The sequence below is a fragment of the Leptonotus elevatus genome, chromosome 17 (assembly GCF_054856555.1).
Source record: "Leptonotus elevatus isolate MCC_2025b chromosome 17, RoL_Lele_1.0, whole genome shotgun sequence".
NCBI lineage: Eukaryota > Metazoa > Chordata > Actinopteri > Syngnathiformes > Syngnathidae > Leptonotus > Leptonotus elevatus.
In genome coordinates this window covers 10,088,229-10,112,746 of record NC_141255.1, presented here as the reverse complement: position 1 = coordinate 10,112,746, position 24,518 = coordinate 10,088,229, and the positions used below count along the sequence as shown (strand labels likewise).

Genomic DNA, 24,518 nt, shown 5'->3' with positions numbered 1-24,518 from the left:
TGCACCGTAGTGCTCCATTGTGGACATGTGTGACATGTAGTTAGCTAGCTAGCTATGCCTACGTCCCGAACATGTCCCTCGAGTGCCTCGTTGTTGGCCATGAGTGCCCACATGTCACGGAGAGATGGTGAAAGAGCGAGTTAAAATAAAATCTTCAAAAGTCCAAGTTGACAGTCAGTGGGGGGACAGGGGCTTCGCACTGTTGCAGCCGCTTTAGAGTGCCTTGTTGTCGCAGTGTGGAAAAGCCTGTTTTGAACACGCGCTTATAGCGCACATTCAGTCAATCCCGATAACATCAGAATGTTGCCAGTCGGGTGTTTTCTTTTTCTTTTTCAAATACACGTGCTTAGCTAGAAACGTGTAAAACAGTGGTCAGTAGCTCGCCCTCGCACCGCCGCCGCCAATTCCGCTGCCCCACCTCCCTCACGTTGACATTTCCATGAACCGGCGCTTGATGTTCTTCAGATGACAAGGAGCGGGATGAAAGAGCAACTCCAAAAAGAAACAATCAAAATCTGCCGCGCAGATGTCTCGTGTGCGTGCGCGGCGACTGGAGGAAAATCTGCAACCCCCCCCTAACCGCTTCCGCACCCCCAGTTTTCCCCAGGATGAGACGGGAGCGCGCCAGTCCGATGCTCGCCATCGGTGACATTGACAATGAGTGTGGAATTGGACGTACGACACAAAATGAAGAATAAACTAAGTAACCACACACACAAAAAAAAAAGCTGATTACTGTAACACCTTTTAAGGGACCCAAGGAGGCATGACTGATACAGTGATAGAAAATTATATAAATATGAGCTGACTAAGCACTTGTTAAATAGGTAGAAATGAATCTGCCCACATAAAAAAAAAAATCCATTGCTTAATTTACCATCAAACGACTCACTGGATGATAAGAAGCCGAGCGATTGAACACTCATTTTTTCCCAAAGAAGTCACCACCTGAAGGCGTGGGAGAAACCAGATATGGTCTCACACACAAACACACGCGGGTATTAAATGTCCAAACAAATGGGAGATATTGATCTCCAGCTTTCCTCATGATCCCAATTGCCATTCATCTGCCCTGCATCAAAAAACATAGCACAGATTAAAAAAAATAAAAAACATAATAAAGGAGTCTGGTTTGTCTCTGTGTGAGCATCTGAGTGTGAGCTGTGGCCTACAGCAGCTCCTTGTGAGTGTTCTCACGTTGCGTTCATTAACCAGTGACTGTGGCTCTCCTTGCCCACACGCAAGGGTATAAACCACTTTATTCCCACGATGGTGAAGCTTGCTCGTCACTAACTTGAAAAGCTCTTAAGTTGGAGTTCTCACAATTCGAGGTATGTCTGTATGTGTTGTACATGTACCAGAGGACGATGAGATGTTTTACTCTGGCAAAACAGAAGCAGGAAGAGGGGCGTTTACGAACCTCCGGACCTTTTCCTGACCCTCACTCAGCAGTCCCTTAAACACATTCTGCTCTCCGGCGCCATAAAAACACTTTTCACACACCTTTTTCCCAGCCGCAGAAATTCATGTGAAGTTCACGAGCGTGCCCCCTCACCAACCTTCCCAACCGGACACCCCTTGGCCTTTTCGCTCCCCCTTTCATGGTCCCCGCTCGGTCTGTCATCGACCCGTACGAGCGCCTCGCCTCCGATACTCCCGCCCGCCTGTTTCCTGCTCGCCGCATACGTCCTTCCAGCTGGCGGGCGCCTCTGCAGCGGCGAGCCAGCGGCCGCTCGCGATTTGTAAAGCAGAGACGGCGGCGGGCCCTGACACAGGATGATTTCATAGTCTAGTGAAAGGCGGGGAGGGAGGGAAGATACGGCAGATATATTGGGAAGAAGATGCACGGCCAAGAAAGTGAAGCTCCAGCGGTGTCGCGAGTTGATTAAAAGATCAAGCCAGTACGCCCCCCCCCCCCCCCCCCCCCCCCCCCCCGTGATACGATTGAGCGCACTCGGAAGCGCTCGAACCATCTGTCGTAAAAAGACGTCTCCGGCTTTTTGGTGGTCGGTAGGCTAGCGGACAAGCAGCAAGGAAAAATCTCAGGCTACCGAGCGTGAACCGGCCACAGATATTTGTCTGGCCGCGCGAGGAGGCGACGACAGCCTTGGAAAAGAAAAGCATGCTTTTATTGACGGCCGACAACCTTACGAGGGCGAATAAAAGGTTAACATCTTTATGTGTAGAGAGCAATAAAACCAAACGGCGCGCCGACGTCATTGTTAAGACGAAATTTTCCTCCATTTCCACTTCAGCTCAGGTCACGATTATTAGCTCCATCAATACAATGCAATAATAAATAGTAGGGCTGCAACTAAGGATGATCGATTAACCTATTGATTTTGTTTGATTAATTGATGACTCGGATAGGACATTATTTCAAACTGACAGTGCAGAAAATGCACAAAGAGAAATTAAATCTGGTTTGGTTCATGACATGCTAGAAAATAGACAGAAATGTTGACCATTGTTTTCCCAAAGCAAAAGCAGATGTTTGCAAATGTCTTAGTTGGACTCAACACAAAGCTAATCAGTCAGAAATCTGAGAATATTTACTCTAGAGAGGCTGAAATTCAGATTTGTGGACAATTTGAAGATAAACAAGGTCACCAACGTGGTAGCCGACCAAGGACCACATGAGTAGCCTGTGGGCCTGTTCTAAAAATAGCTTACCAGTGATTGAACACTGACATTTACTAGGAATGCTGTAGAAGTGATCATTTGAAAATGTGAACACTGGCAGAGATTTATAACAAATAGTGTTGCGTATTAAGCTATTTCGTAATTATTGTGACACATCATTAGCATGATCTGCGTCTTTACATGAATGCCTATAATTTGTTATCAAGAACAAGATATCGTAACATTATTGAGGGTAATTTGAGCACATTTTTATTCCAGAATTCCTGGTATTCCTGGTAACCTCTGCAGTAAACTAAATTTAAAAAAAAGAAGTAGCTTTCCATTTCAAATAACTTAGTGACCCCTGCTCTAAATGATTCATTGAATATCAAAATGATTGCAATTTATCCAAAAAGTTACTTTAGTTAATGTAACAGAGTAAATGGAGCACATTACTACCGACTTCCGTTGCTTGCTTAAAGAAACACACACATTGCTAATACAGTTTAAATTATGCTATTCTACTGAAGGCCCTGGGCAGGTTACACGATTACAGCAGCACATAAATGCTAGAATCTAATTGGACGAAAAACGTAGCAACCACATACTATACATGTGCTGGAAGCAGTGCAGGCAAGAGAAATACAATAAAAAGATGCAAATTAGGGACAAACTAATACAATTTAACGGTACAACTGCAGGTCGGTGTCATAATGTCTGACTTTGGCGACACAGAGCAGTGGGCCCGCGGCGGTGCCGTGTGGGAACAGAACCGTAAAACAAGGCCTTGGACACGCTGCTGACACCAAACCCTGCTATTAAAACATACCTTACAGGTGTGTGTTCAAAGAAACTTGGAAATGAGATTAAGAGTGTGTGTGCGTGTACGCGTGTGCGTACGTGTGTGTGTTTGTGTGTGTGTGGCTGTAAAACTCTATACAAGGTGCCAACGGCTCTGACCCTTCACCTCTTTTGAATGTTGCTATATGTTGGAATGTGTATTAGCAGGATTTGGTGTTCCGGTGCCTCTGAGGGTGTGTGTGTGTGTGTGTGTGTGTGTGTGTGTGTGTGTGTGTGTGTGTGTGTGTGTGTGTGTGTGTGTGTGTGTGTGTGTGTGTGCGTGCATGCATGTGACCTCAGACATGTGTTGGTGTTAACTGGCACCACGAAGCCTGGAGGGGATCATTAGTGGGCTCTACACGCCGTCTTTACTGTACATGGCGGGAGGCGGTTTGCGCACCCGCACACTTTCTGTGTGTGCGTCTCCGCATCAAAACGTCCTGACGGCGGCGACGCCAACATGGCGGCCTGAGCGCTGCCCCCCGCAAGCAGCCCATTAAAGGTCCGAGAAGGACCATAAACATGCATCAGCGTCAACACTGATGTTTGTGCGCACGTTTACTCTGACATGTAAAACGTGGGGATTTTTTGGGGTTTCTTTTTTTTATAAATCTACCGCCGATGCTTGGTGGAGGTAAAGAAGCTGAAGAGGAGGGTGACGAGGGACACCACCCGATTGGAGGGAGGCTGAGTTTGAGGTGGGGGGGAGGCATGCAAACACACTCAGCAACTTCTTGGAGAAGTTTTAAGTGGTCCCTTTTGTCTGCCGTCATGGTCCCCTTCCATCCTTTTCTGCCCGTCCTTTCTTCTGGCCTTTTAACAGTAACCAGAGAGGCCAAGAACAACGCTGGGACATGGCGGGAGACGGGGAGGGTGAGTGGGGGACACCGAGGGGCGAGACAGGGGAGACAGCAAGGCGCTTAAAGGGGGTCGGAGATAAGAACTGTCTCCACGCTGTAAGAGAATCCTGTCTTCCTTTTCCTCTTCTGTTTTCAGATAAGAGAAAGAGCAGGTTTGTGTGTGTGTGTGTGTACGCCAGACAGCTTTCTCAGACCCTTGATGCCGATCATCTGTTTTCCACCATTCAACCATTCATCCATTCACAACTGTGTGTGTGTGTACTACACGGATCGGGGTCGAGGAAAAGGCTAGCCCGTCTGATGCAACTCGCTGTGGAAACTAAGCAACTACTGCGGACGTTTTTCCTCCTAATTCGCCCCCATCCCCCCCAAACCCAAACACCTTCCCTCCCATCAGAAGCTACACGTTATTCAATTCACATCATCTTACATGACAGTTGGTCTTTATTTTTCAGTGTTACCCCATGTTTATTTGCATACGGATGGCATGTCCCATTGTATGCATATAAATGGCAACAGGTGGATACACCGGTTCGTTCTACCTTGGCTCTTGTGGAAGAGCATTTAATTGTTCTGCTTGTCACTATACGTCACAGACATAGACAGATAGACGTTCGAGGATGACGTGGACACCACAACTTATCAGCTGTTCGCGTTGCAAAATGGAAGTGACTGCAGCTGAACTGCATGTGTGCACCTTTCAAATCCTGCTGACTCATGCTCGGGAACACATGAAAAAAATGGTGCCTGCAACTCGCGTGAAAAAAATAATAATCCATCCACACTACAATCAACGTGTAAATTATTCCCTAAGTAGTTCCAGCATAAGCATAAGGTTAAGTACCGTTGTAAATCATCGGAGGTTCCTCGTGTCACACTTTGGATGGTGTGGAACTCGATGAAACATATTGTGCTTTAATTTAACTCTGCCATTTTATTGGTGACAACTGTTTGTAAAAGTGATGCATTTTAAGGGCTTGTTTACATGGAATCGGTTATGACAGCTATTTTTCACTCTTCAAAATATATTCACATTAACAACAGCACAAATCTCAGTAAGGTTATTTATCTCTGAATTATCATTTATATGCAATATTGTAAACAGTCAAATCTGGTGATTGATTTTGAAGGGAAAAAATATTGACTCTTGAATTGGGTCATCATTGGGCTTTCTGAGAACCAACCAAATACATGCTTTGAGATAAATGTTGGAAAAGACTGAGTACTGACCGAGAGCGTGTGGACCAGGGTTTACCCCCGGTGTGGCCATTTTAGAGCGCCTCGTTGTCCCCCGCCTTCCAGCGCGAATAGAACAGCTTGATTTTTTTTCATGATTTTGAAGCCTCATTTTGTATATTTGGAGATTTCTTATGACTCAAATTTACATTTATTTTCACTTTACATGAACTATAAGTGGAATTGTATTTTAATTACTGATTGTCTTGAATCTTACACACCAAAAGTTGTTTTTAATAATTGCTCGGCAGTGGAAAAATTGTCGGGAAGATCATTTTTACTAGTTGCCATGAATATTCCAGCAGTTGCAAAAGCAGCGAGCGGGGACACGCGTCAATGCAAGTGCTCCATAGAAGAGGCGCTACGCTTCATTTGATGGCTTGTGGCCTCCCAATCAGCTGCGCGATGCCTCTCATTAGCCCGTCTGCAACCCTCAGCCATTTCCTCCGACGGGCCCAGTGAAAACAAGTCGAGAGAGCGCTGGCGGGTGTGTGTTTCGCACCCTGTCAGTCACGCCCCTTCTGATCGATGGCCGGGCGACCCGTGCAAACATTCCCTGTTGGTTTAGAGGTGCGCGCTGCACCTGCTCCGCGCGGTAATTAAACAGCGACATTTACGGGTGCGAGCAAGAAAAACAGAGGAGCGAGGATTCGCCACGACTTAATGATTTCACTATGTTGAGTCCGCACTCCTGAAATGCTCCCTTCTCATGAAAGCCACGAAACCCGAACCCCCTGCTATCGTCCGGTCCGTCTCCCCGTCCTTTCTCCTCGTTTCTATTGACGTCGCTCAATGCTATCAGCGGCGCGTAATGCCCGTCATTACATCCCGACTCTTTGTGTGGCTTATCTGGCCGGATCCGGAGACGACGCTTTGCTTGAGTTTCCATTCTGCGCATTAACCCGAGCGACATAAGTGGAACGGAACCCTGTAGGATGAGAAGACAAACGTCTTTGGTCGTCAATTCGCAGCCACAAGCCGACATGTTGCGTCATGTCCCAAGGGGAAAGTCAGATGGCGCTCATAAAACCATCAAAGCTCGAGTTGAACGGAACCGAGCGTTGTTGTTTACGAGATGTCGCCTGGAATATTTCGTGCTTTGGCTGATTTATAAAGATGCCCCACAGACCGAGTTGCCCATAATTACGGCGACCGAGCGGAGGTTTTGGTGGGTTCCTCAAAGAGGGGGGAAGACAACCCATTTTGAGGGGCGGTCGAGCATGTGAGAGGTTGAAAAGGTTTTTTTCCGCCCCCCTGACAGATCCTTACAATCCTTTTCCAAACCATTTGCTGATGTTCCCCCCATGAATTCATCCTCCCAGTTCTCATGGTAACACAACGCAGCAGCGCATCTTTGAAGCGCGTGCCATCCAATAATAAGCCCACTTTTACACGGCGCTCCGCTAACAGGTCCGTCTGTGCCTGATTGATACAGGCGGCCACTGCAACCCTCGGCAGGTTGCCGTGGCAACGGCCGGCAACAAACAGGCCGCTGATTGGGGAAGTTGTCAAAACAAACACCATGCCGCCATCAAACAGTCTCGGACACGTTGCAGCTCCCCAAAATGTCTGCTTGCTGGCGTGGAGTGAAGCACGCTGGGAAATATTGAGAGTCATCTCCAGGGCCTTGGCTCCGAAAACACTTGATGAGTTTTGAATGGCCTCTTGTTCTAGGATAAATCTGCGGTCGTGGCAACCGGGTGTCGGGGGGGGGAGGAAGAGGAGGAGGGCGGCGGCTGTGGCGGCTCTACCAGGAAGCAACGACGAATCTTCACTAAAAAGTCAACTAAAAATCCCTGAGTAGTGATTGGAGAGTCGGAAATGATGAATGATTCCGAACTCTGTGTTGGGAATCATTCATCATTCCCGACTCACTAATCACTACACAGGGATTTTCACAAAATTCTTCTGAGATGAGATACACTCTTAAAACAGTTGGGTCAAAAGTAACCCAAACTTTTTGTGTTATTTATTCAACCCAAAAGTTGGGTCAAATGAATAACCCACAAAACAATCCAACTTTTTGGGTCAAATGAATAATTTATAAAGTTGGGTCGATCCCTTTTTGACCCAATTTGGGTTACTTTTGAACCAACTTTATTTTAATTTTTTAGGTGTCTTGTGATGTTGTTGGTTGCTATGCAGTTGCTATCGTCCTTTATTTGGCACTCTTATTTTGTCATATAGGCCTTTATTCTGTCATAGAGAATTGAGCGGGGCCCCAGCTGGAGTTGCTCAGTGACACTTTACTCAGTACATCAAGGTTTCTTCGTATGTCAGTATTCCGACGTTTCTTTTCAAGTTCTTTCTTTGAGGCCATCTGCATCCAGCCCAGGTCTTTGTTGATACTTTGTATTTTTGGATTTAAAGATGTAAAGAGTTCTTTAGCTTGTCCTGTCTGCTTTTGAACCCAGATTCCGCACCACGCGTGACACCCACATTAGAACAGCAAAACAAAATGGCGACCGCCCTATATTCCTAACACAGCCTCGGACGCCGCGCTTACTCATTTCTTGCGGGCAAGCAGGGCTCTTGTCCCGGTTGACCCTTTGACACACGTAGAAGATGGACCGTGTAATTACACCTCCACTCCATCTACGCTTCTATTTATAAGCTGCAAGGTTGCCCTGGCGACTGTCCGGATCGCGACGTCAACCAAATAAAACACGGGGTGAAAGTAGCACGCGAACATGCTAGCAGAGGGCACGCTACACAGTAGCTGACGGCTGCTGGGTGCGTAAGCGTGTGTGTGTGATATCTCAATCAAGTGAATGGAAAGAAAAGTGCTGACCTGACACAGGGTGGAAGAGTAGCGTGGCATGTCCTCACCACGTGGGAACGAGTCAAAGGCACATGTGGATCCTGTTGGGAGACAAGAGGGGGGAGACGTAAACACTTTTGCCAAAGTCTTGTTCTGCGCGCGTCTGTCTGATGTTGATTTTCGCCGCGACCAAGACGGAGGAAATGAAAATGAGGACCGAGCGGGAGGAGACGGACAAAGAGGACACGTTTGAGGTCGTTGAATAGGTCACATGACATCAGTGAGGTATCAAAAGAGGTCAAAGAATCAAGTTGAGCCCTCCTTTATGAAACCTTTGAATGCAGCTATTGAATGCCCCCCCACCTACGCCCCTTCCCGAGGCTAAAACGAATCATTAGCATTCCGCGTAAGACTCCGAGAAGTCCATTCGGGAGGAAATGAGAACTTTCGTCTTTCATATTTGACATTTTCCAAGCCGCCGTTGAAGCTCGGAGTGATGAAGTGATTTGGATGGCGAACTCTTCGTCTTAATCCAGGTGGGACGATGAGGAGGCGGCCTGTCCAAAATCCTTCCGACGAACATGTTTGCTCTCGCGACTTTCATCTCCGAGTTCTTTTCTCATTTCCTCGCGCATTCCTCCCTCGCCTCCTCCTCTGTGCGCGTCCAAGGCCGCGGGGCCAAGGAGCTCCTTCCTGCGCCGCGATGGACAACAAATGGACTCAATCATCAAGCGTGACGCTCACATGCTGGAGACAAACGTGAGCGTTTGACGGCATCTGCCGCCAGACGCTCATGCACTCACAGTCCTTCATTGCAAGGTCACGAGGAACGGCGCCTGCCAATTGCACACCTTCCTTCCACGCGGAAGTTTGGCGTCACGCGCTGAAAAACGAAAGAAAGTGTGGGAAAAGTTTACAAACAGAAAAACAAACGGCAATAAATGTCAACATTGGGAGAGCAAGGAACTCACACAAGCTAAATTGTTTGCGGTGAGTACAGAAGAATTAAACTTATTGTGTGTGTGTGTGTGTGTGCGCGCGCGTGCGTGTGTGTACGCAAAACATCAGCCGCATGTGACCATGAATGATGACCACGTTAATCACAAACATATTTCCACATGTGCGCGGAAGACACAACAGGCCACTTCTCCTTTTCTACGCAAGTGAACCATTCGCACGAGGAAAACCAAAGATGGGAAAATAGCAGACGTGAAATGATGTCATCACGTTTGGAGTTGATTCACTAGCGGTAGCTTGACATTAAATTGCACCAACAAAAAAACAACAACTTTGTTGCATGTTTTACTGAAGAAAAATAGCCCTTGTATTTCTTTGGCCTGATCACATAAGAAGCGAATCGGTGAATGATGCAATAATTTGCTATTACAGGGGAAATCTACCAAAATAATTCCTTTACAATATGTTTTGCCCGATTAGTGTAAACATAGTATTATGGAATATGAATTAAGCAGCCAAATCCATCCGCTTTTATCCATCTCAGTGGCAGCCATTTAACCACTTGCTGTCAACTGAAAATGGAATCACAGCTGCTCACGGCTCAAGTAACGACCAATCACGGCTCAGCTTGCGAACGTCACAACCAAAGCCAGAAAACAGGTGAGCTGTGATTGGTTGGTTGTTACCTGAGCTCTGAACAACTGTGATGTAATTTAACTACTTCAGAATGTTTTCTTACCTGTCCTAGAGATGGCTAAAAACAGGAAGATTTGGTTGCTTAATTCATATTCCACAAATGCAATGTTAATCAGAATACTCTGTTTAGACTAGTGTGGGGGAAAAAAACATATTATTGACAAGAAAAGTTTTGGGTTGGCTTCCCCTTTAAGCAAATTTGTCAATTCTAACAAGCACTCTGGCCTCAACCAAACCCCAAAGTCCCTTATCACTTGCTTTGTTGTGGCCCATTAACCTTCGCAGACACGCGGATGATGTCATCGCTGCGTTTTGACCTCTGAGGGGCGAGCTTGGCGCACCAAAAAGTGTCCCCGCCCTCCCCGTGTCTGTCTGCAGCGTCCATCCATCATACGGTGACAGCACTTAGGTGCCATGGCGGGCGGGATTTTTGGAGTCATAAAAAGATGATGTCATATTTGGACTTGACGAGCAAAACAAAATAGATTGCAATCCAGCGATGCGTCATGAATGAACACCCCCTCTTCACGCGACGCCTTTTGATTTACTACGCCAATAAAAAATATTGATTAGCTGAGCATTAGCAAGTCACTAAATCCCTCTCTTTGAGCACCTTTGACCCTGGCCGGAGCCGTAAAGTAGCACCTTATTATCACAAGTTGGGTGTGTCACTGCCCCCCTCCCGCGCTTTCATCATCAAGTTTCTCGCCCGCAGAGCTGCTGAGTCCCAAGCCGGCGGGACGCCTGCGTGCACGTTTCACGTCAGTCCGAGAAAACTAACAAATCACCGTAAAAAAGGGTGTTAAGCTGCACATCACATACACACGCGCGCACACACACACGCACCAAAAACCGCTTCCTACAGCATCCTGTGCTCCGTCGCCATTGTACAGTACAATGTGGCGTCTGTGCGAGGGCGCAGGTACAGTAACGGCGCCTCCATATGGCTCCCATTCCCCCCAGGAAGAAAGGCTATATTGTTGGTGGCCTGTAAAAAATTAACTGGGCCCGCTCTTTAAACTGTAACAAAAGCGCCGCCCCCTCCACTTGACATGGTCTGGAGGAGTCCTTTCACCTGCGCGTGGACCAAAAAGGAAGCCAGCAAACAGGACGTGTACGCATTAAGTTGCCCTCCGTTGTGAACAAACGCATTTCAAATGCCAAAATCTTTTGGAAATATGTTTAGAACTGTCTATATTATTAGTGTAAACCAGTGATAGTGTGGTGCTCATATCACTAGTGGTTCATGGTTCCCTCTAGTGGTACGCAAAAGAATCACTAAATTATTTATTTAGACTGTTTGTAGTCTTGTAAATGTTAAAATGTTAAGTACAGTTTAGTTGTATTTAACTTTTAAGTCCAATACATTTTCTGTGAATCTAATAAAACTACACTTTTTGTAAATAAAACCTCTGTCTCATTTTACATTTCTCAACAGTTAGGCTGACTACACCACTCTATTTTAACATTGGTCATTATGGTGGTACTTCGAGAGACTTTATTTTAAACATATAGAAAATATGCAATAATCAAATCTTGCACTCTGAACTTTATTGATGATGTTCACCATCAAGTTTGACGCCAGCTACTGCAGTCTTTTTTTTTTTAAACAAATACTTTAGTTTTGTCCCCACCCCCCCAAAAAAAAAGAAATAAAAGTGGGTGAGCTGTTAATCTTCTTTCTTTTTTTTTTTACTGTATTGTGTTTGTCATTTGAAATAGGTGCTTTTATTCAAATTTAACACAGACACATTTAACCTGCCTCCTCTAATTGGCCTAGGACTCTGATTGGCTGCTGGATCGCTGCCAAGGACCAGTGAGAGGCCTGTCTACCACATCAAAGATGTGTGTGTGTGCGTGTGTGCACGTGTGCGTGGGTACTCCAAGGTGACCACACGCACACTACGTTTACTATTAAACCTTACATCAATTAAATTAAATGTGTGGTTGTGTGTGTGTGTGTAGGGGTCTTGACACTCACAGTGGGGGGTGCATCGGAGCCACAATGGTCCTTGTAGTCTTACAGCTGCAGTGCTTACGAGTGCACACACACGCACGCACAGGCAGGCACACACACACACACGCACGCACACACACAGTAAAGTCAGTTATAAAAAATGCAGACGAGCAAATTAAAAGAAAAGTGCGGCGAACAGGAAATGGCATCATGGCGCTGGCGGCCTTCCCAACCCTTTGAGGCGCCATTATGGCTCCAAACATTTAGGCTGTGTTGGGAATCACTCCCTATCCACTATATATATAGTGCCCTATATCGTGAGTTTGCCATGTTGTAGTGCTGTTGGAATGTGTCATGAGTTATTCCCTATATAGTGTCTTCAATGTGTCCCACAATGCATCAGTGTCGACCCGAGCTTGAATGGCACCCAGTGCGAGACACTCCTTTTAATTTTTATTCTGAGGCACTTTGCCGCCCCGCAGCAAAGTCAATCTGTCCGGCTTCACATAATGTACATGCCAGGAAACCGCCAATGCAAGCTAATGGTCACTAAGCAATGTATCCCATGATTCATTGTGCTAGTATAGTATTGGATAATTTTTAGCACAAGACAAATTGATAGCTTGTGGCCCCTAAAATATATTTAGCACTAGGAGCTGGTAATGCTAAAAACAGCGTATTTTCAGTGACAAAACAAATTACAAACTTTGTGAAAGAAGACAGATGTGGTCGAGGGCAATGTCAGTCTCAACAGCATAATGATAATTTATTCCATAGACACGTGTTACAAAACGGTTCATTTTAGAGCATAGTGTATTTAATAAGAATAAGAATAAGAAGAAGACAGTATATATAATATATATATATACTGTATATTTGAATATATTTGAACCTGTGGGCAACCGCTCTAACCCCTACGTCACGAACTGATTCACAGCTATCGGCGCAGAATTTGTACTGGTCATGCGCAATTTACGGCAAAATATCGCCAGTTGGCTGGCGAGTTGCCGGTCACGGCAAAATAAGCACTTCGCATTGTACTGACTGAAATGTATTTGTTACTCTTGTTTTGGGGAAATCAATGACACAGTATTCACACGGAAGCCATTAACAAACCATACGTTATCTATATTACCTACGTCATGTTGACATTTGTCCTGTTTTAAAACGTCATTTTGAACAGTCACAGCTGCGTCACATAATAAGCGTAATTAATGACCGCAACCCCGGCTGAAACTTTCGTGTAAAAGTGACTCCCTTTTAAATGCTTCAATTGTGTTGTCATGTTTTTAATTACTTCAGAATGTTTGCTTACCTGTCCTAAAGTGTACGTGGATTGTTTTGGGCGTGACTTTCTTCTTCTGATCACATGACTGACGGCAACAACGCTACAAAGGCAAATTTGTGCCCTCTCGCGGAAATTATCAGCAGTGCATTGGCGCTGCGGGAGGAGGCAGGGCGGGGGTGGAGGTGGATGTACGTGACAAACAACGATGACTACTCACATTTATAGAGCAATCATCACAGTACGACACAAAGTTTACAATGCGGGTAGATTGTGCAAGTGTGAACACACAATAAGACCAACATATGCACATTAAACATCCAATAAAGATTTTTTTTTACCCTACTCACATTTAATTTCCACGTTGATCCAAACATAATAGCCTTCATTTAGTTCCTTAAATGTAATTACTGATGCTAAGTTGGAATTGCCAATGATGTCTCAGCTTGTTGTGAAGTGGTGAAGCTGTGTCTATATAAAATAAAAACGAAATACAAAAATATACTTTGAAAGTTTAAAAAAAAAGAAAGTATTTTGACAACGTAAGGAAAAGAAATACGAAGATGTTTTCAAATTCTGGGCGGAAAAATAAATAGTTGTGAGAAAGATATAGCCTACCCAAGTACAGATACCTGAATATTTTACTTCAATAATTACAAATAATGTTTCCCACCATTGCTTTGTGAGTGAGCTTGTGTGTGTGTAAGAGAAAGAAGGAAAGAGGTTCCAACTCCCACTGCCATGACTGTGCTAGCATTTAAGTGGAAAATCATGAAAAGCAGGATGTTTTTTGTCACCTTGCACGACTTCCTGTCCCATGCAGGAAGTGGACCCGCGTGTCTGACATTCTGTTCATTTGCAGCAGCTTTCTTTTAAAAAGTCCCTTCAGAATAAAGCCGTCCTGGACTCTCATGATTGTTCCATAACCGGCGGCAAAGGGGCGAAGGTCAAGACATGGGAAAATTCCAGGATTGTGCCATTTTGGAAGAGATGGAGGGGTGTGGGGGTGTCACAGGATGGAGCCATTGGCGTCACTCCTGTGATCTTTATTTAGAGGGCCTTCTTGAAGTCTGGGCCTGCCACAGTTCGGGATGACCCAGAGGAAGAGGTGAGTGAGGCGAGGCGGCGGCGGGCCCAGGCCACGCTCTGACTTCACGCTGCAACAATCCTGTGATTAACAATCTTGTTAAATTATACAGCTTTTTCCCAGCGAGCATTCCTGCCCGCCAGTTAACACGAGGACTAATGAGAGGAACATGGCGTGGAAAATGCTAGACAGCAGGAAACAAAGAACACAAGCTCATCACACAAGTTGTGAACTGGGCACCGATATGTCACATTGGAAAGCAGCCGTTCGCTATTACAAATACTTAGTTACTGTACAAATACTTACTAACTGTACTTAAGTAGATCTTCAGGCATCTGCACTTGCCAAATGTATTTTATGACCACTTTCTATTCTTCGTCCCTACATTTGAAAACGGACATCTGCACTTTCTAGTAAAGGAGTTGAATCAGTATTGCTACCAGATTATTTTGATCATACTTCTTCTTTAGTACAGAGTATATTACTTACCGCTGCTAACGACGTGCGTAAAGATGTTTTACTTCTCGTGAAACACATCTGCTTGACGTCTCATCGTGTTTGCCGGCTGATGTCATCATGCGTTATGCGATGCTGACATCGCTACCTCACGTTTTTACGAGCCGCAAACGTTTGATGTTGCCGGTCTCCTCATATGTTAGAGGTGAGAACCAAACAACGTGCACTCGCCCGCAGCCATTTTCCACCACATCTGGTCGACCCTGACCCATCCGTGATGGATTTGTGAGGAGGAACGCTGATAATGAGAGGATGATTTGGATTTTAAGGTACCTAAAACGCAACCCAGAGGGACACCAACATATATTCTCAAACCACAGCCATGACTTGTCCACAAATTGGCAGCCATCTTGGCACTTTAAACACAAAAGTGTTCTATCAGATAATGTGTGACTTCACAAGTTGTTTCTTTTTATAAATTTACACTATTGGTCCGTCCTCATATGTTTTTTGTTTTTTTTACAGATTATAAAAAAAAAATGAGTGTAAAAAAAATAGCTTGAGAAGAAATCTATTCACTCTTGGGAACAGTTTGGTGAACCTCTTGCTCACTTTGCGGGAGCCGTGTGGTATTATGTTGCCTCAGGATTAAAAGTTGAGGGTTTTAGGGAAAAAAAATGGTTATATACATTTGAGTAAGCCTATTTTGTTAAACTGGATTAATGCAAAATTGCTCTGAAGGCAACTTTCCATAATAGACACAGTAGATACGTTCCACAAAAATCAATGGCGGAAACATACAACAAGTTCATAGGTGAAACGAGGAGGCGCGAGGACGAGGAGGAGGCGGAGAGGCGACATCGCAGAGAAGGAGGAGGAAGCGGGTGAAGGTCGACAAAAGTGGGAGCCAGAGGAGCGAAGACAGATCCCCACCACAGCCCACCCACACCGCGCCAACACACGCGCACACGCACTGCGGTCGGCGGTTCACCTGCAGTTCACGATGACCATAACAACGCCCCGAGGACGAGGGCGAAACCCAAGACGAGACAAGGACGAGGCGAGCGGCCGAGGATGAGGCCGGATGTGGTAGCGCCAGGCATGGAGAGGAAAGGCGAGGCGGGGAAGGCTCATTTGGCACGTTGGGAGCTCCAGACACAAATCACTCCCGAGAGTTTGTTGGGGAGTTCACAACCAGGTCAGGTCAGAACAGGAGCCAGTGCTGTCAAGTCAAACTTTATTGATCATACTGCTAAGACAAAAACATCTAGGGTATGTTGCCATGGAGACGGACTAAGCACAAAAAGTTAGGGATATTGGGCTGCTCAGCTGCGGACGTAAAATTCCCTACAATCTATACAAGGTGAACTTAATCTGACCTTCTCTTAACTTTTGAAGGGACATCAAACTTTTTATTCACTACATTTTGCACAACGTGTTGAATGGCAAATTTCACAACAGGTGTTTGACGACTAGATCAATATATTTCCTGGTTCAACCAGAATTGGCAATTAACTCATTGACTCCCAGCCATTGTCACTGAAGCAACCTCCTTCGCTCCCAGCTGTTTTACTGGCTTATGACGTATTTTGCAAGCCCACAGAATATTGTGGTCTATTGCTGTAAAAACATGGAACCCACCAAAATAAGAGAGTCTTCTTTCATCAGGAAAAAAAAAGAAGCACATTTGTATCTGTTTCCATTTTGCAGCAATTAGCATTAGAATATAGATAAGTTTCATCATTATTCACAAATCTGTTTAAAACTGTGGGGAAAAGAGCTTTTTGCAACATGGGCCTGGTTGATCTCTTATACTCTGCTGCCACCTGCTGGCTGTTTTTGTAATAACTACCATTGCTTCAAACATTCTTTTCAGTTCAAAGGCTGCATCAAAGCCTTCTGTATGCTCTAACATAAAAAACAAAAAAATATATAATTACGTCTTTGGGAGCATTTAAAATAGAACGTATGTATACGTTTTTGGGAGCTTATGAGTTAAAGACACTGTTAGGTAAATTCCGAAATTTGTTCCTAAATAGTAAATACATTAGATATATAGATTAGAACTTTACATATAAGTGCTATAAATCAGACAGAACTATGGATGGTGTGGCTGCTTTAGAGCGCCTCGTTGTCATGGCCAGGAAAAGGCCCGTGATGACTCCTTCAATGGGATATATTTCAGCCGTCAGACGCTCAAATTTATGTGTAGGCTTAAAATATGCTAGATGAACTAGCATTTTACAGGATGTAGTAGCGGTGTTTGATTGACAGGTGACAGTCGAGTTTCAATTTCCCATTCAAATAGGCAAAATTGAAAACAAAACTAATCTCTATGTGTCAAATTTAGAAGACATTTTGACAGTTGGGACGTGTGCATTAAAAGCTTTACAGCATGTCAAATTAAATTCACCTGTAAAGATTAGAGCCCAAATTCCCTCACAGTGTATTTTGTTCAAGTAGCTTCAAGCAGACTCAAGGCACGTAAGATAAGTTTGCATAAATGAAGGAGATACGTATAATGAAACGGAAGAGAGTGAAAGGAAGCTGAAGCAGCGAGAGGGCCGAACCATCGAGCGGCACCGGGTTCGGACGTGGCACGTCAACGCGGTACCAAAAGTCTTTCCAATGTTTGAGTACTCAATGGGACTTTTGTTTACAAGGCTCACTCGCTCTTTGCCTGCGGGCCGACTAAGTCAACTTTTCCACTCGGGTCGAGTTCACAGACTAACTTTTCCATCAGTGGCTTGATCCACCTTTGCTGTTGCTGCTGCTGCTGATGATGATGATGATGAAGAGGAAAAAGAAGCATCTGAGGGGAAGAGGAAGAGGAAACGAAGATCTGAGAATTCCGCACGAACGCAGCAGCGCCCGCGATTGGCATTCAAAGAGAATAACGAGTCCGTTTGGAACTTTTCCTCCTCGCCACAGCGAAACGAGTCGGAGGCGTCGCAGCAGGCGCTCGCAACATCAGAATCCATCTCCGATTCCGTGGCAGCCGTTCAGCTTCTGCTGGCTGCTTTTCCTTCGCCCGCCTCGCTGCGTGAGCGCACATGAGAGGAGCGCATGAAACGGAAAGAGAGATGAAGAGACGCCACGAGGGAGACGAGCGTGACGCAGACGAGACGAGCGCGCGTCACGACTGTTTCTGGTGGGAGGATTCTCTTTGGGGTCACTCTGCTACCCTGGCCGGTCCAAACGGGCCCACCATCCGCATGGCAGCGTAGTTCTGTGATTCATGAAGACAAAGACAGACAATTAGAATTTCAACAGGCTGTTTGGCAATCATTCCCTAAAGTGCCCTAGAAAATGTGTTGCCATTTTGTAATGCTGTTTGAATATTTACTTAAAAAGGCTGCTAAGGGGCTGAATGTTTCCATTTAATATTTCAGACAGTTTCATATCATAACATAATACTCACAGGCATATATTCTTTATCTTCTGAAAAAAACAAACTAATATAAGTGCAGTTCCTGAGTTACTTAACAACTGTTGAGTTAACTCTTCTTCATGTGTCTGCATGACTTTATACTGCCACCTGGTGGCCAAGTCGTGCACACCAGACAGTATTGTATTTAATTTTGGTATAACTATTTGTGGGCCAGCCTGGTCCGCTGTATATTGCCGGCTATATAAAATCTCTATTTATTGATTAGGGAGTAGGCAATGAGAGAATGATTGGAACCGTTGACTCTTTCCCTAATCACTAGGGGTGGGAACCTCTGGGTACCTCACGATACAATACGATATGCAATACAAGGCTCACAATAACAATTATCTCACGATATGACGATACCAAGATTATTGATATATTAGTCAGGTAAAAAGTCCACGATAATCTACGATAAACTAATCAAGACAAAAACGGATGTTTTTTCAATAAGAAAATAGTTTCTTTTTGTACCGTCACTGAAACACAATATTAAAACTGATGTCTTCTTCACAGTGAATAATTTAGTGTATTTTTTTTTAAACAAATACAAATGTCTATTAAACAGAGACAACTTTCTGTGAACAAATTTGTGTCTTTCTTAAACACTATTGTCATGCAACATGTCAGTCTGTCTGTCACATTGCCATTTGGTTCATTTTATAAACTGACAATTTACTGTGTAACATTGCAAAAGTAAATATTATTTATAAATCACTTAAATATTAAATCAATATTAATATTCCTCAGATATTGTGTGCTTCAAAAAGTCCAAGCATAAAATATGTTTTAAACTTTAAAATTGAAGAACTTGCTGGACAGATAAATGTCTTACACGAGTAAAAGTAAGGTCATGAGTCTTCTTCTCCAGGAGACTTCCGTACATTTTCCCGCCACTCTTATGAGGCGCTCCCCCTAGTGGTCCACCAAGTAATTGCTCAATAAGTAATGAACAATGGAGCTGCATATTAACTACAAATATCGATACTTGGCGTATGCATATCGATAATCGATCGGGTGACAAAGTATCACGATATTGTCACATTCCTACTAATGACTATATAGGGATTTTGAGTAGACATTTTACTGAACTACCATCTACCGCTATATAAAATTACTAATAGAGTGATAGGGAATTAGGGAATGAGTGAATGATTCGTCAAACAGCCGCCAACTTGCCGGGAAGGAGTAGAGGAAGACGCCAAGGAAGAGGAAGATGAGGAAGAGGATGAGGAAAAGGACAATAAGCCACTTGAAGCGCCTCCACAGGATGAACCGCATTGTCTTGTAAGGGGACGAGAACCACAGGAAGGAGGTCTCGGGACGCCTGAGAGGACCGATGGCACAACATGAAAAGAAAATATTCCTCATCTCATTACTTTTTAAAGTTGCAATTATTATTATTATTATGTTTTTTTCCTCATTTGATGACTTTTTTTTTGTTTGTTTTTAAGCTCAGTCTTTTCTGTTTGCACTCACCGAGGTTCCTCCAGGTGGGGGTTCATGTTGGGCTCGTCTCGGCCGAGCCCGGCTGGTCTCTCCTCGTCTTCTTGCTCCGTCACGATCTCCAGCGACATCTCCACCTTCCCCTGCGGGGCCACCACACGTCACAAACATGTCACACGTATCCCGGGGCAAACATAGATCAAATATACAGAGATCTACGTCACTATTGCGATGATATATATATATAGAATATCAAAGCGGGGTCTGCGTGCTCATTGGCTCACAGCGAGGAGTTTCTGTCCGTCCTGGTCGCGGACGCAGGGCCACCATCCCTTGACGGTCGTCTGCTCGAACAGAGACGCCCGCGGGTCGGCCGGCTGCTCCAGCAGACGCAGCTCGCACTTCTCCGGCGACTTGGCGGGACGTATCATGCGGTTCAGATCCATCACCAGGTGACCTGAAGGCAAAGCAAAACATTTTTGGGTACTATTTGGAGAGGCCAAGAAAGATTCAATGAAAAGATGAAAATGCTGAAGATAAAATTCTAACGTAAAAGGAAAAGATAAGCAAAACGGACAGAAGAGCTCTGATTGCGGAGATGCTGTCAGGTGGTGATAAAAGTGAAGGAACATCCTGGTGCGCTCATGTTTTTTCATTTGCTCACTCACCCGCCACAGGAATTTCCAAGATGGCCGGCGAGTGGCGCGACGTTTAATGCATCCCGACTTGGAAACGTGTCTTCCTTGAAAGGTCAAAGCTGTTTCTGATGATTTTATGGATTATGAAGGAAAATGAGATCAGCGTCAGCCCCTTTTTCCGTATTTACGGACCTTTGAGGGATCCCGAGGTGAACGTTAGTGCAGTTTGATCAGGGCTGACGTTAAATATGGAGGCATTGCGGCGTGATGAACGACTGGAGAGAGACGACGCGTCCACTGGAAGCGTTTTTCCAGGGTTCCCGAGTATTCAACGGTAGGAAAATGTCTGACCCTCACACCGAGCAGGAGCATGAAGAAAGGCAGCGGTCGCGCTGATGAGCTGAAGACAGGCCGGAATGGAAGAAATGCTTTGAGGTGGCCGCGCCGCCGCGCCGAGTACGAGCCGAATAAACCTGAGCGACAGGAAACGCCGCAGCGCACCGACATGGTGACAGATCACAATCTGGATTCCTCATCGTCCTCCTCTCGCTCTCCTCATCCTCGCGTCTCGGTCAAAGAAAGAACAGACGAGCCGAGCGGCCAGTTATTCACCGGGACGAAGCTGGCTGGCTGGCGCGGCGTCAGGTTTGAATTGAAGAAAGGCGGAATTTTTACAGTGCAGCTCGTTGCCAGCGCGGTGGAAAAGAGAAAAGTGACGAAGGTTATCACATGTGACTGCGAACTAGATTTAGCGCCATAGCTCGGGCCAAAAATTAGCTAAAACCATCTTAATGTCACCCGGCATGAATTCAATGTTTTTCTAAGGTGCTTTAATAGGTAGCAGTCTGGGAATACGGCCTCCTTTCCAGGAAGCATTTATGAGGCGCCAGCAGCTCGGGAAGGGATTGAATCTACGTCATTGCAGGTTGTAGGTTCAATTCCTGAACAAGTGACACATGCACACACAGATTCGTGATAGTGTGTAAATACCAAGGTAGTCGTCGAAGGAGAACTTGTCATTGTCCCACACCTGAATGGTCAGTCTGGTCGCAAGTTTAGCTTCAGCTTTGTCCAGATTCCAAAAATGTTCCTGCAGATGGAGACAAGCGCGTCACACCACGATATTCCGCTGACGACCACTTCCTGTCCTCTTCCTCACCTTTTTGTCGATGACGCACAGCTGCTCGGCGGGCAAGTAGAGGAAAGGAAAGACAAATCGGTAGTTGAAGTTAGCTTCCCCGTCCAGCGAACGGTAATGGACGTCCGTCTTCTGCTTGTTGTGCTCGTGTCCGTCCAGCCAGCTGAAACGGACGCAGGCCCCGAGGTCAACACGGGCTGGCTTTGATGACATGCTTTTTCGCACCTACCCTTTCACATAGATGTCGCTCATCTTCTCCCCGCTGACGCTGACGTCGTCGAGGATGACATCGCTGGTGTTCCAGATGATGCAGCGCAGCAAGAACCTGCGCGTCTATTGGTTAGAACAGCGATTTCCAACCAAGTGTGCTGCGCAGGAAATTATATTGCATCATCTCCGTTTACTGAAGTAACGTTTAAATTAGGGGTGGGAGGACATTACATTTTTTAATCATAATTATTCGCATAACTTCAATAGTTAACTCACGATTAACTCATTCACTGCCATAAATTCATTAAAAAAAAAGATTATTAAAAATTAGGGGGGACATTTTTAAGATAACGTTTTAATTGTAATTAATCGCATGACTTCACTAGTTAACGATTAATCACAAATTCTATATCTGTTCCAAATGTACAAAACAAAAAAATCTAGGTTTTCATACCCTTGTTAACAAAAGTAGAAAAAAATTAACTAAAAGAAATAGTTAAAATGATTTTTTGACGTCTATAGCAATGAATGAAAAAAAAAAAAAAAAACATTAAAAATTTGTCAGGTGATCAAAATTTGTAATCATAATTAATAGCATGACTTCACTAGTTAACTCACAATCACAAATTTTATATCTGTTCTAAATGTACAATAAAAAAAAATCTAGGTTTTCATACTCTTGTTAGCAAAAGTGGGAAAAAAATGTTAAACTAATACAAATAGTTCAAATGAATTTTTGACGTCTATAGCCGTCAATGGCAGTGAATGAGTTTTAATTGCAAATTTTATATATGTTCTAAATGTTCAATAAAATGTACAATAACATATTTTTTTCCAAGTTTTTATATGCTTGTGAACATGAAAGTGGGGGAAAAAAATTTAACTAATAAAAATATGGGTGCATCTTTTAATCATTGATACAACAATTTCATAATAATTCATTAAATTGAGTTAAAATTAAAAATATGTACTGTACTGTAAAAAACGAGTGTGATATTGATTTGTGTTTAGGTCATTTTTATGCCACTAGATGGCATAATTGCATTTGTAAGATGCTAGTGACAGCTCAATGCATTTTGATTTTCATATTCAGAGCTATCTAATCTTTAACAAGAAGCAACTTCTGCACATTTTTAAAATTGTAAAATACAACTTGACCCCAGTCTCCGCACATATATACATTATTATTAAAATTATCACTGCAAAAATTTTGACATGGACGTGTCTGCTGCCAGTACAGGCTTTCCAAGTAAGGGGCGGTCATTAATCGCGCAATTAAAAAATTATTGGCGTTAAAAGAACGTTAAATTAATTTAAAATGAACACGCTAATTTTGACACCCCTAGTTTAAATGCAACAATTTTTAGCTACTCTGCCCATTTATCTACTTTTTCTGATATTTCAGTTTGTTGTTGTGCTGTGAAATTTTCTTTGGCTGAATAAAGGTTGGAAAAGATTGAAATAAGAGTGTACGGCAAAATCAGTAACTTGCTTTTGTGCGAGTTCTTACTTCTTGGCCTTGCGTGGCGTGATGTTGAAGGGGGGTCTAGGTGGTCCCAAACACTTGGGGAACACGTCCACCCACATCATCAGACGTCCCTGCGAGGAGGGACAAACCAGCCAATCAGAAGTGAGGAGGAGATGTAAACAGGAAGTAGAACGAGGAGCTACCTGTTCGATGTCGGGCTGAAGCGGATTGTACAGAGCTCGGGTCTCCACATGTTCTGGTACCAGACCCATTTTCCTCAGAATGTGAAGTGAGAGACGCTCTTCGATGGCGCCCAGATGGCGTTGGCACATGTGTCCGTCCGCTAAAAAGAGTAAAGAAAATACTCAATAGAAATCATGTCAAAGCATTTACACCTGGGCTCAGCAACCTTTACTGTAAAAAGAGCCATTTTAGGCTAAATAAATCACCAGAAATGCGTGTGGAAGCGTTTGAGGATTGTGATGAAGGAAACAGTGTGTTAGAGTTAGTCAAACGTACTGAGGACCCAAGAGCTAATTAGAGTTGCACCACAACACAAAACAAGTCCTCCAACAATAACGACCATAATAATGGTCGTTTTACCACGCACCAAAATACGACCGAGTGTCACGCACTGTGCATTAGCGACCTCTATCGGCCATGTTAAAGAGCGGAAAAATCCAAAAGCTAGACTGACGGTCTGATGGGAAGACAAACGTTTATCTCACTGAGCTAACAGGCCGGTAATGATTTTAGTGTCTTCTTTTTTTTTTGTATTGTTGGTTAATGGTTGGGGTTAGGATGAGGCTTTCAGTGAGGTTGTACAGTACATGTTACGTCTTTACATGGGACACTAATGGTTGAGATTATTAAAAGGCGCAGTGAGGTTGTAGAAAGCTACAAAACATGTAGTGAACACTAACAAAATATGTAGACAACACTAAAACAATCACTGGTCAAAAAGCTCAATGAGATAAACACTCGTCTTTCGACCAGATGGGCCAGGTTCAAATCTTGTTTTGCGCTATTCAACATGGCCGCTAGAGGTCGCTAAACGAAAATACGTAACACTTGGTCGTAATTTGGCACCTTTTCAAAACGACCTATGTGGTCATATTTATTGGAGGACTATCTCCTGCGTTCCTCTTCTGTTTTGGGACTTTTTCCAGACTTCGTTTTACATACATTTCAGACTTTTCTGCCTTTATGTCAAATTTCTGACATTTTTGGCAATTTTATGGAAATATGGTAATCTTCTGCATCTCTTCCTATTTTGGACGTTTTATGGCTTTTTTTTTTCTTTCTTCATCTTTTTCCTTTTTTGCTGTCAATTTTCTGTCTTTTGGCAATTTTGTGGACATTTTATGATAATTTGGGGGGGGGGGGGTTCTTCTTTTGGTTTTGGACATTTTATGGGTACTTTTTGAACAT

General features: G+C 44.2%; 1 protein-coding gene and 1 long non-coding RNA gene across 13 annotated transcripts in view; both read right to left on the bottom strand.

The window, feature by feature from the left end:
• LOC147159727 (uncharacterized) overlaps window positions 1-13,279 on the bottom strand; it is a 43,376-nt gene extending 30,097 nt beyond the window's left edge. The window contains exons 1-3 of the long non-coding RNA XR_015090465.1: window positions 13,245-13,279; window positions 11,954-12,006; window positions 8,350-8,420 (exon numbers count right to left, since the gene is read on the bottom strand). This is a non-coding gene — a long non-coding RNA (uncharacterized LOC147159727). The remainder of the gene's footprint in view (window positions 1-8,349; window positions 8,421-11,953; window positions 12,007-13,244) is intronic.
• A 2,693-nt stretch (window positions 13,280-15,972) lies between these two features.
• dysf (dysferlin, limb girdle muscular dystrophy 2B (autosomal recessive)) overlaps window positions 15,973-24,518 on the bottom strand; it is a 30,591-nt gene continuing 22,045 nt past the window's right edge. For 10 of the 12 annotated variants that reach the window (XM_086058994.1, XM_086058986.1, XM_086058990.1 and 7 more), the window contains 9 exons: window positions 23,291-23,430; window positions 23,130-23,218; window positions 21,639-21,734; window positions 21,431-21,572; window positions 21,262-21,361; window positions 19,918-20,090; window positions 19,667-19,776; window positions 19,367-19,514; window positions 15,973-17,986 (listed from right to left, as the gene is read on the bottom strand). In XM_086058994.1, coding sequence (XP_085915120.1) covers window positions 17,930-17,986; window positions 19,367-19,514; window positions 19,667-19,776; window positions 19,918-20,090; window positions 21,262-21,361; window positions 21,431-21,572; window positions 21,639-21,734; window positions 23,130-23,218; window positions 23,291-23,430 — 1,055 coding nt within the window. In that variant the 3' untranslated portion in view covers window positions 15,973-17,929. Of the gene's footprint in view, window positions 17,987-19,366; window positions 19,515-19,666; window positions 19,777-19,917; window positions 20,091-21,261; window positions 21,362-21,430; window positions 21,573-21,638; window positions 21,778-23,129; window positions 23,219-23,290; window positions 23,431-24,518 lie in introns of those variants that run through there. The other 2 variants (XM_086058995.1, XM_086058996.1) reach the window with 2 other exon arrangements.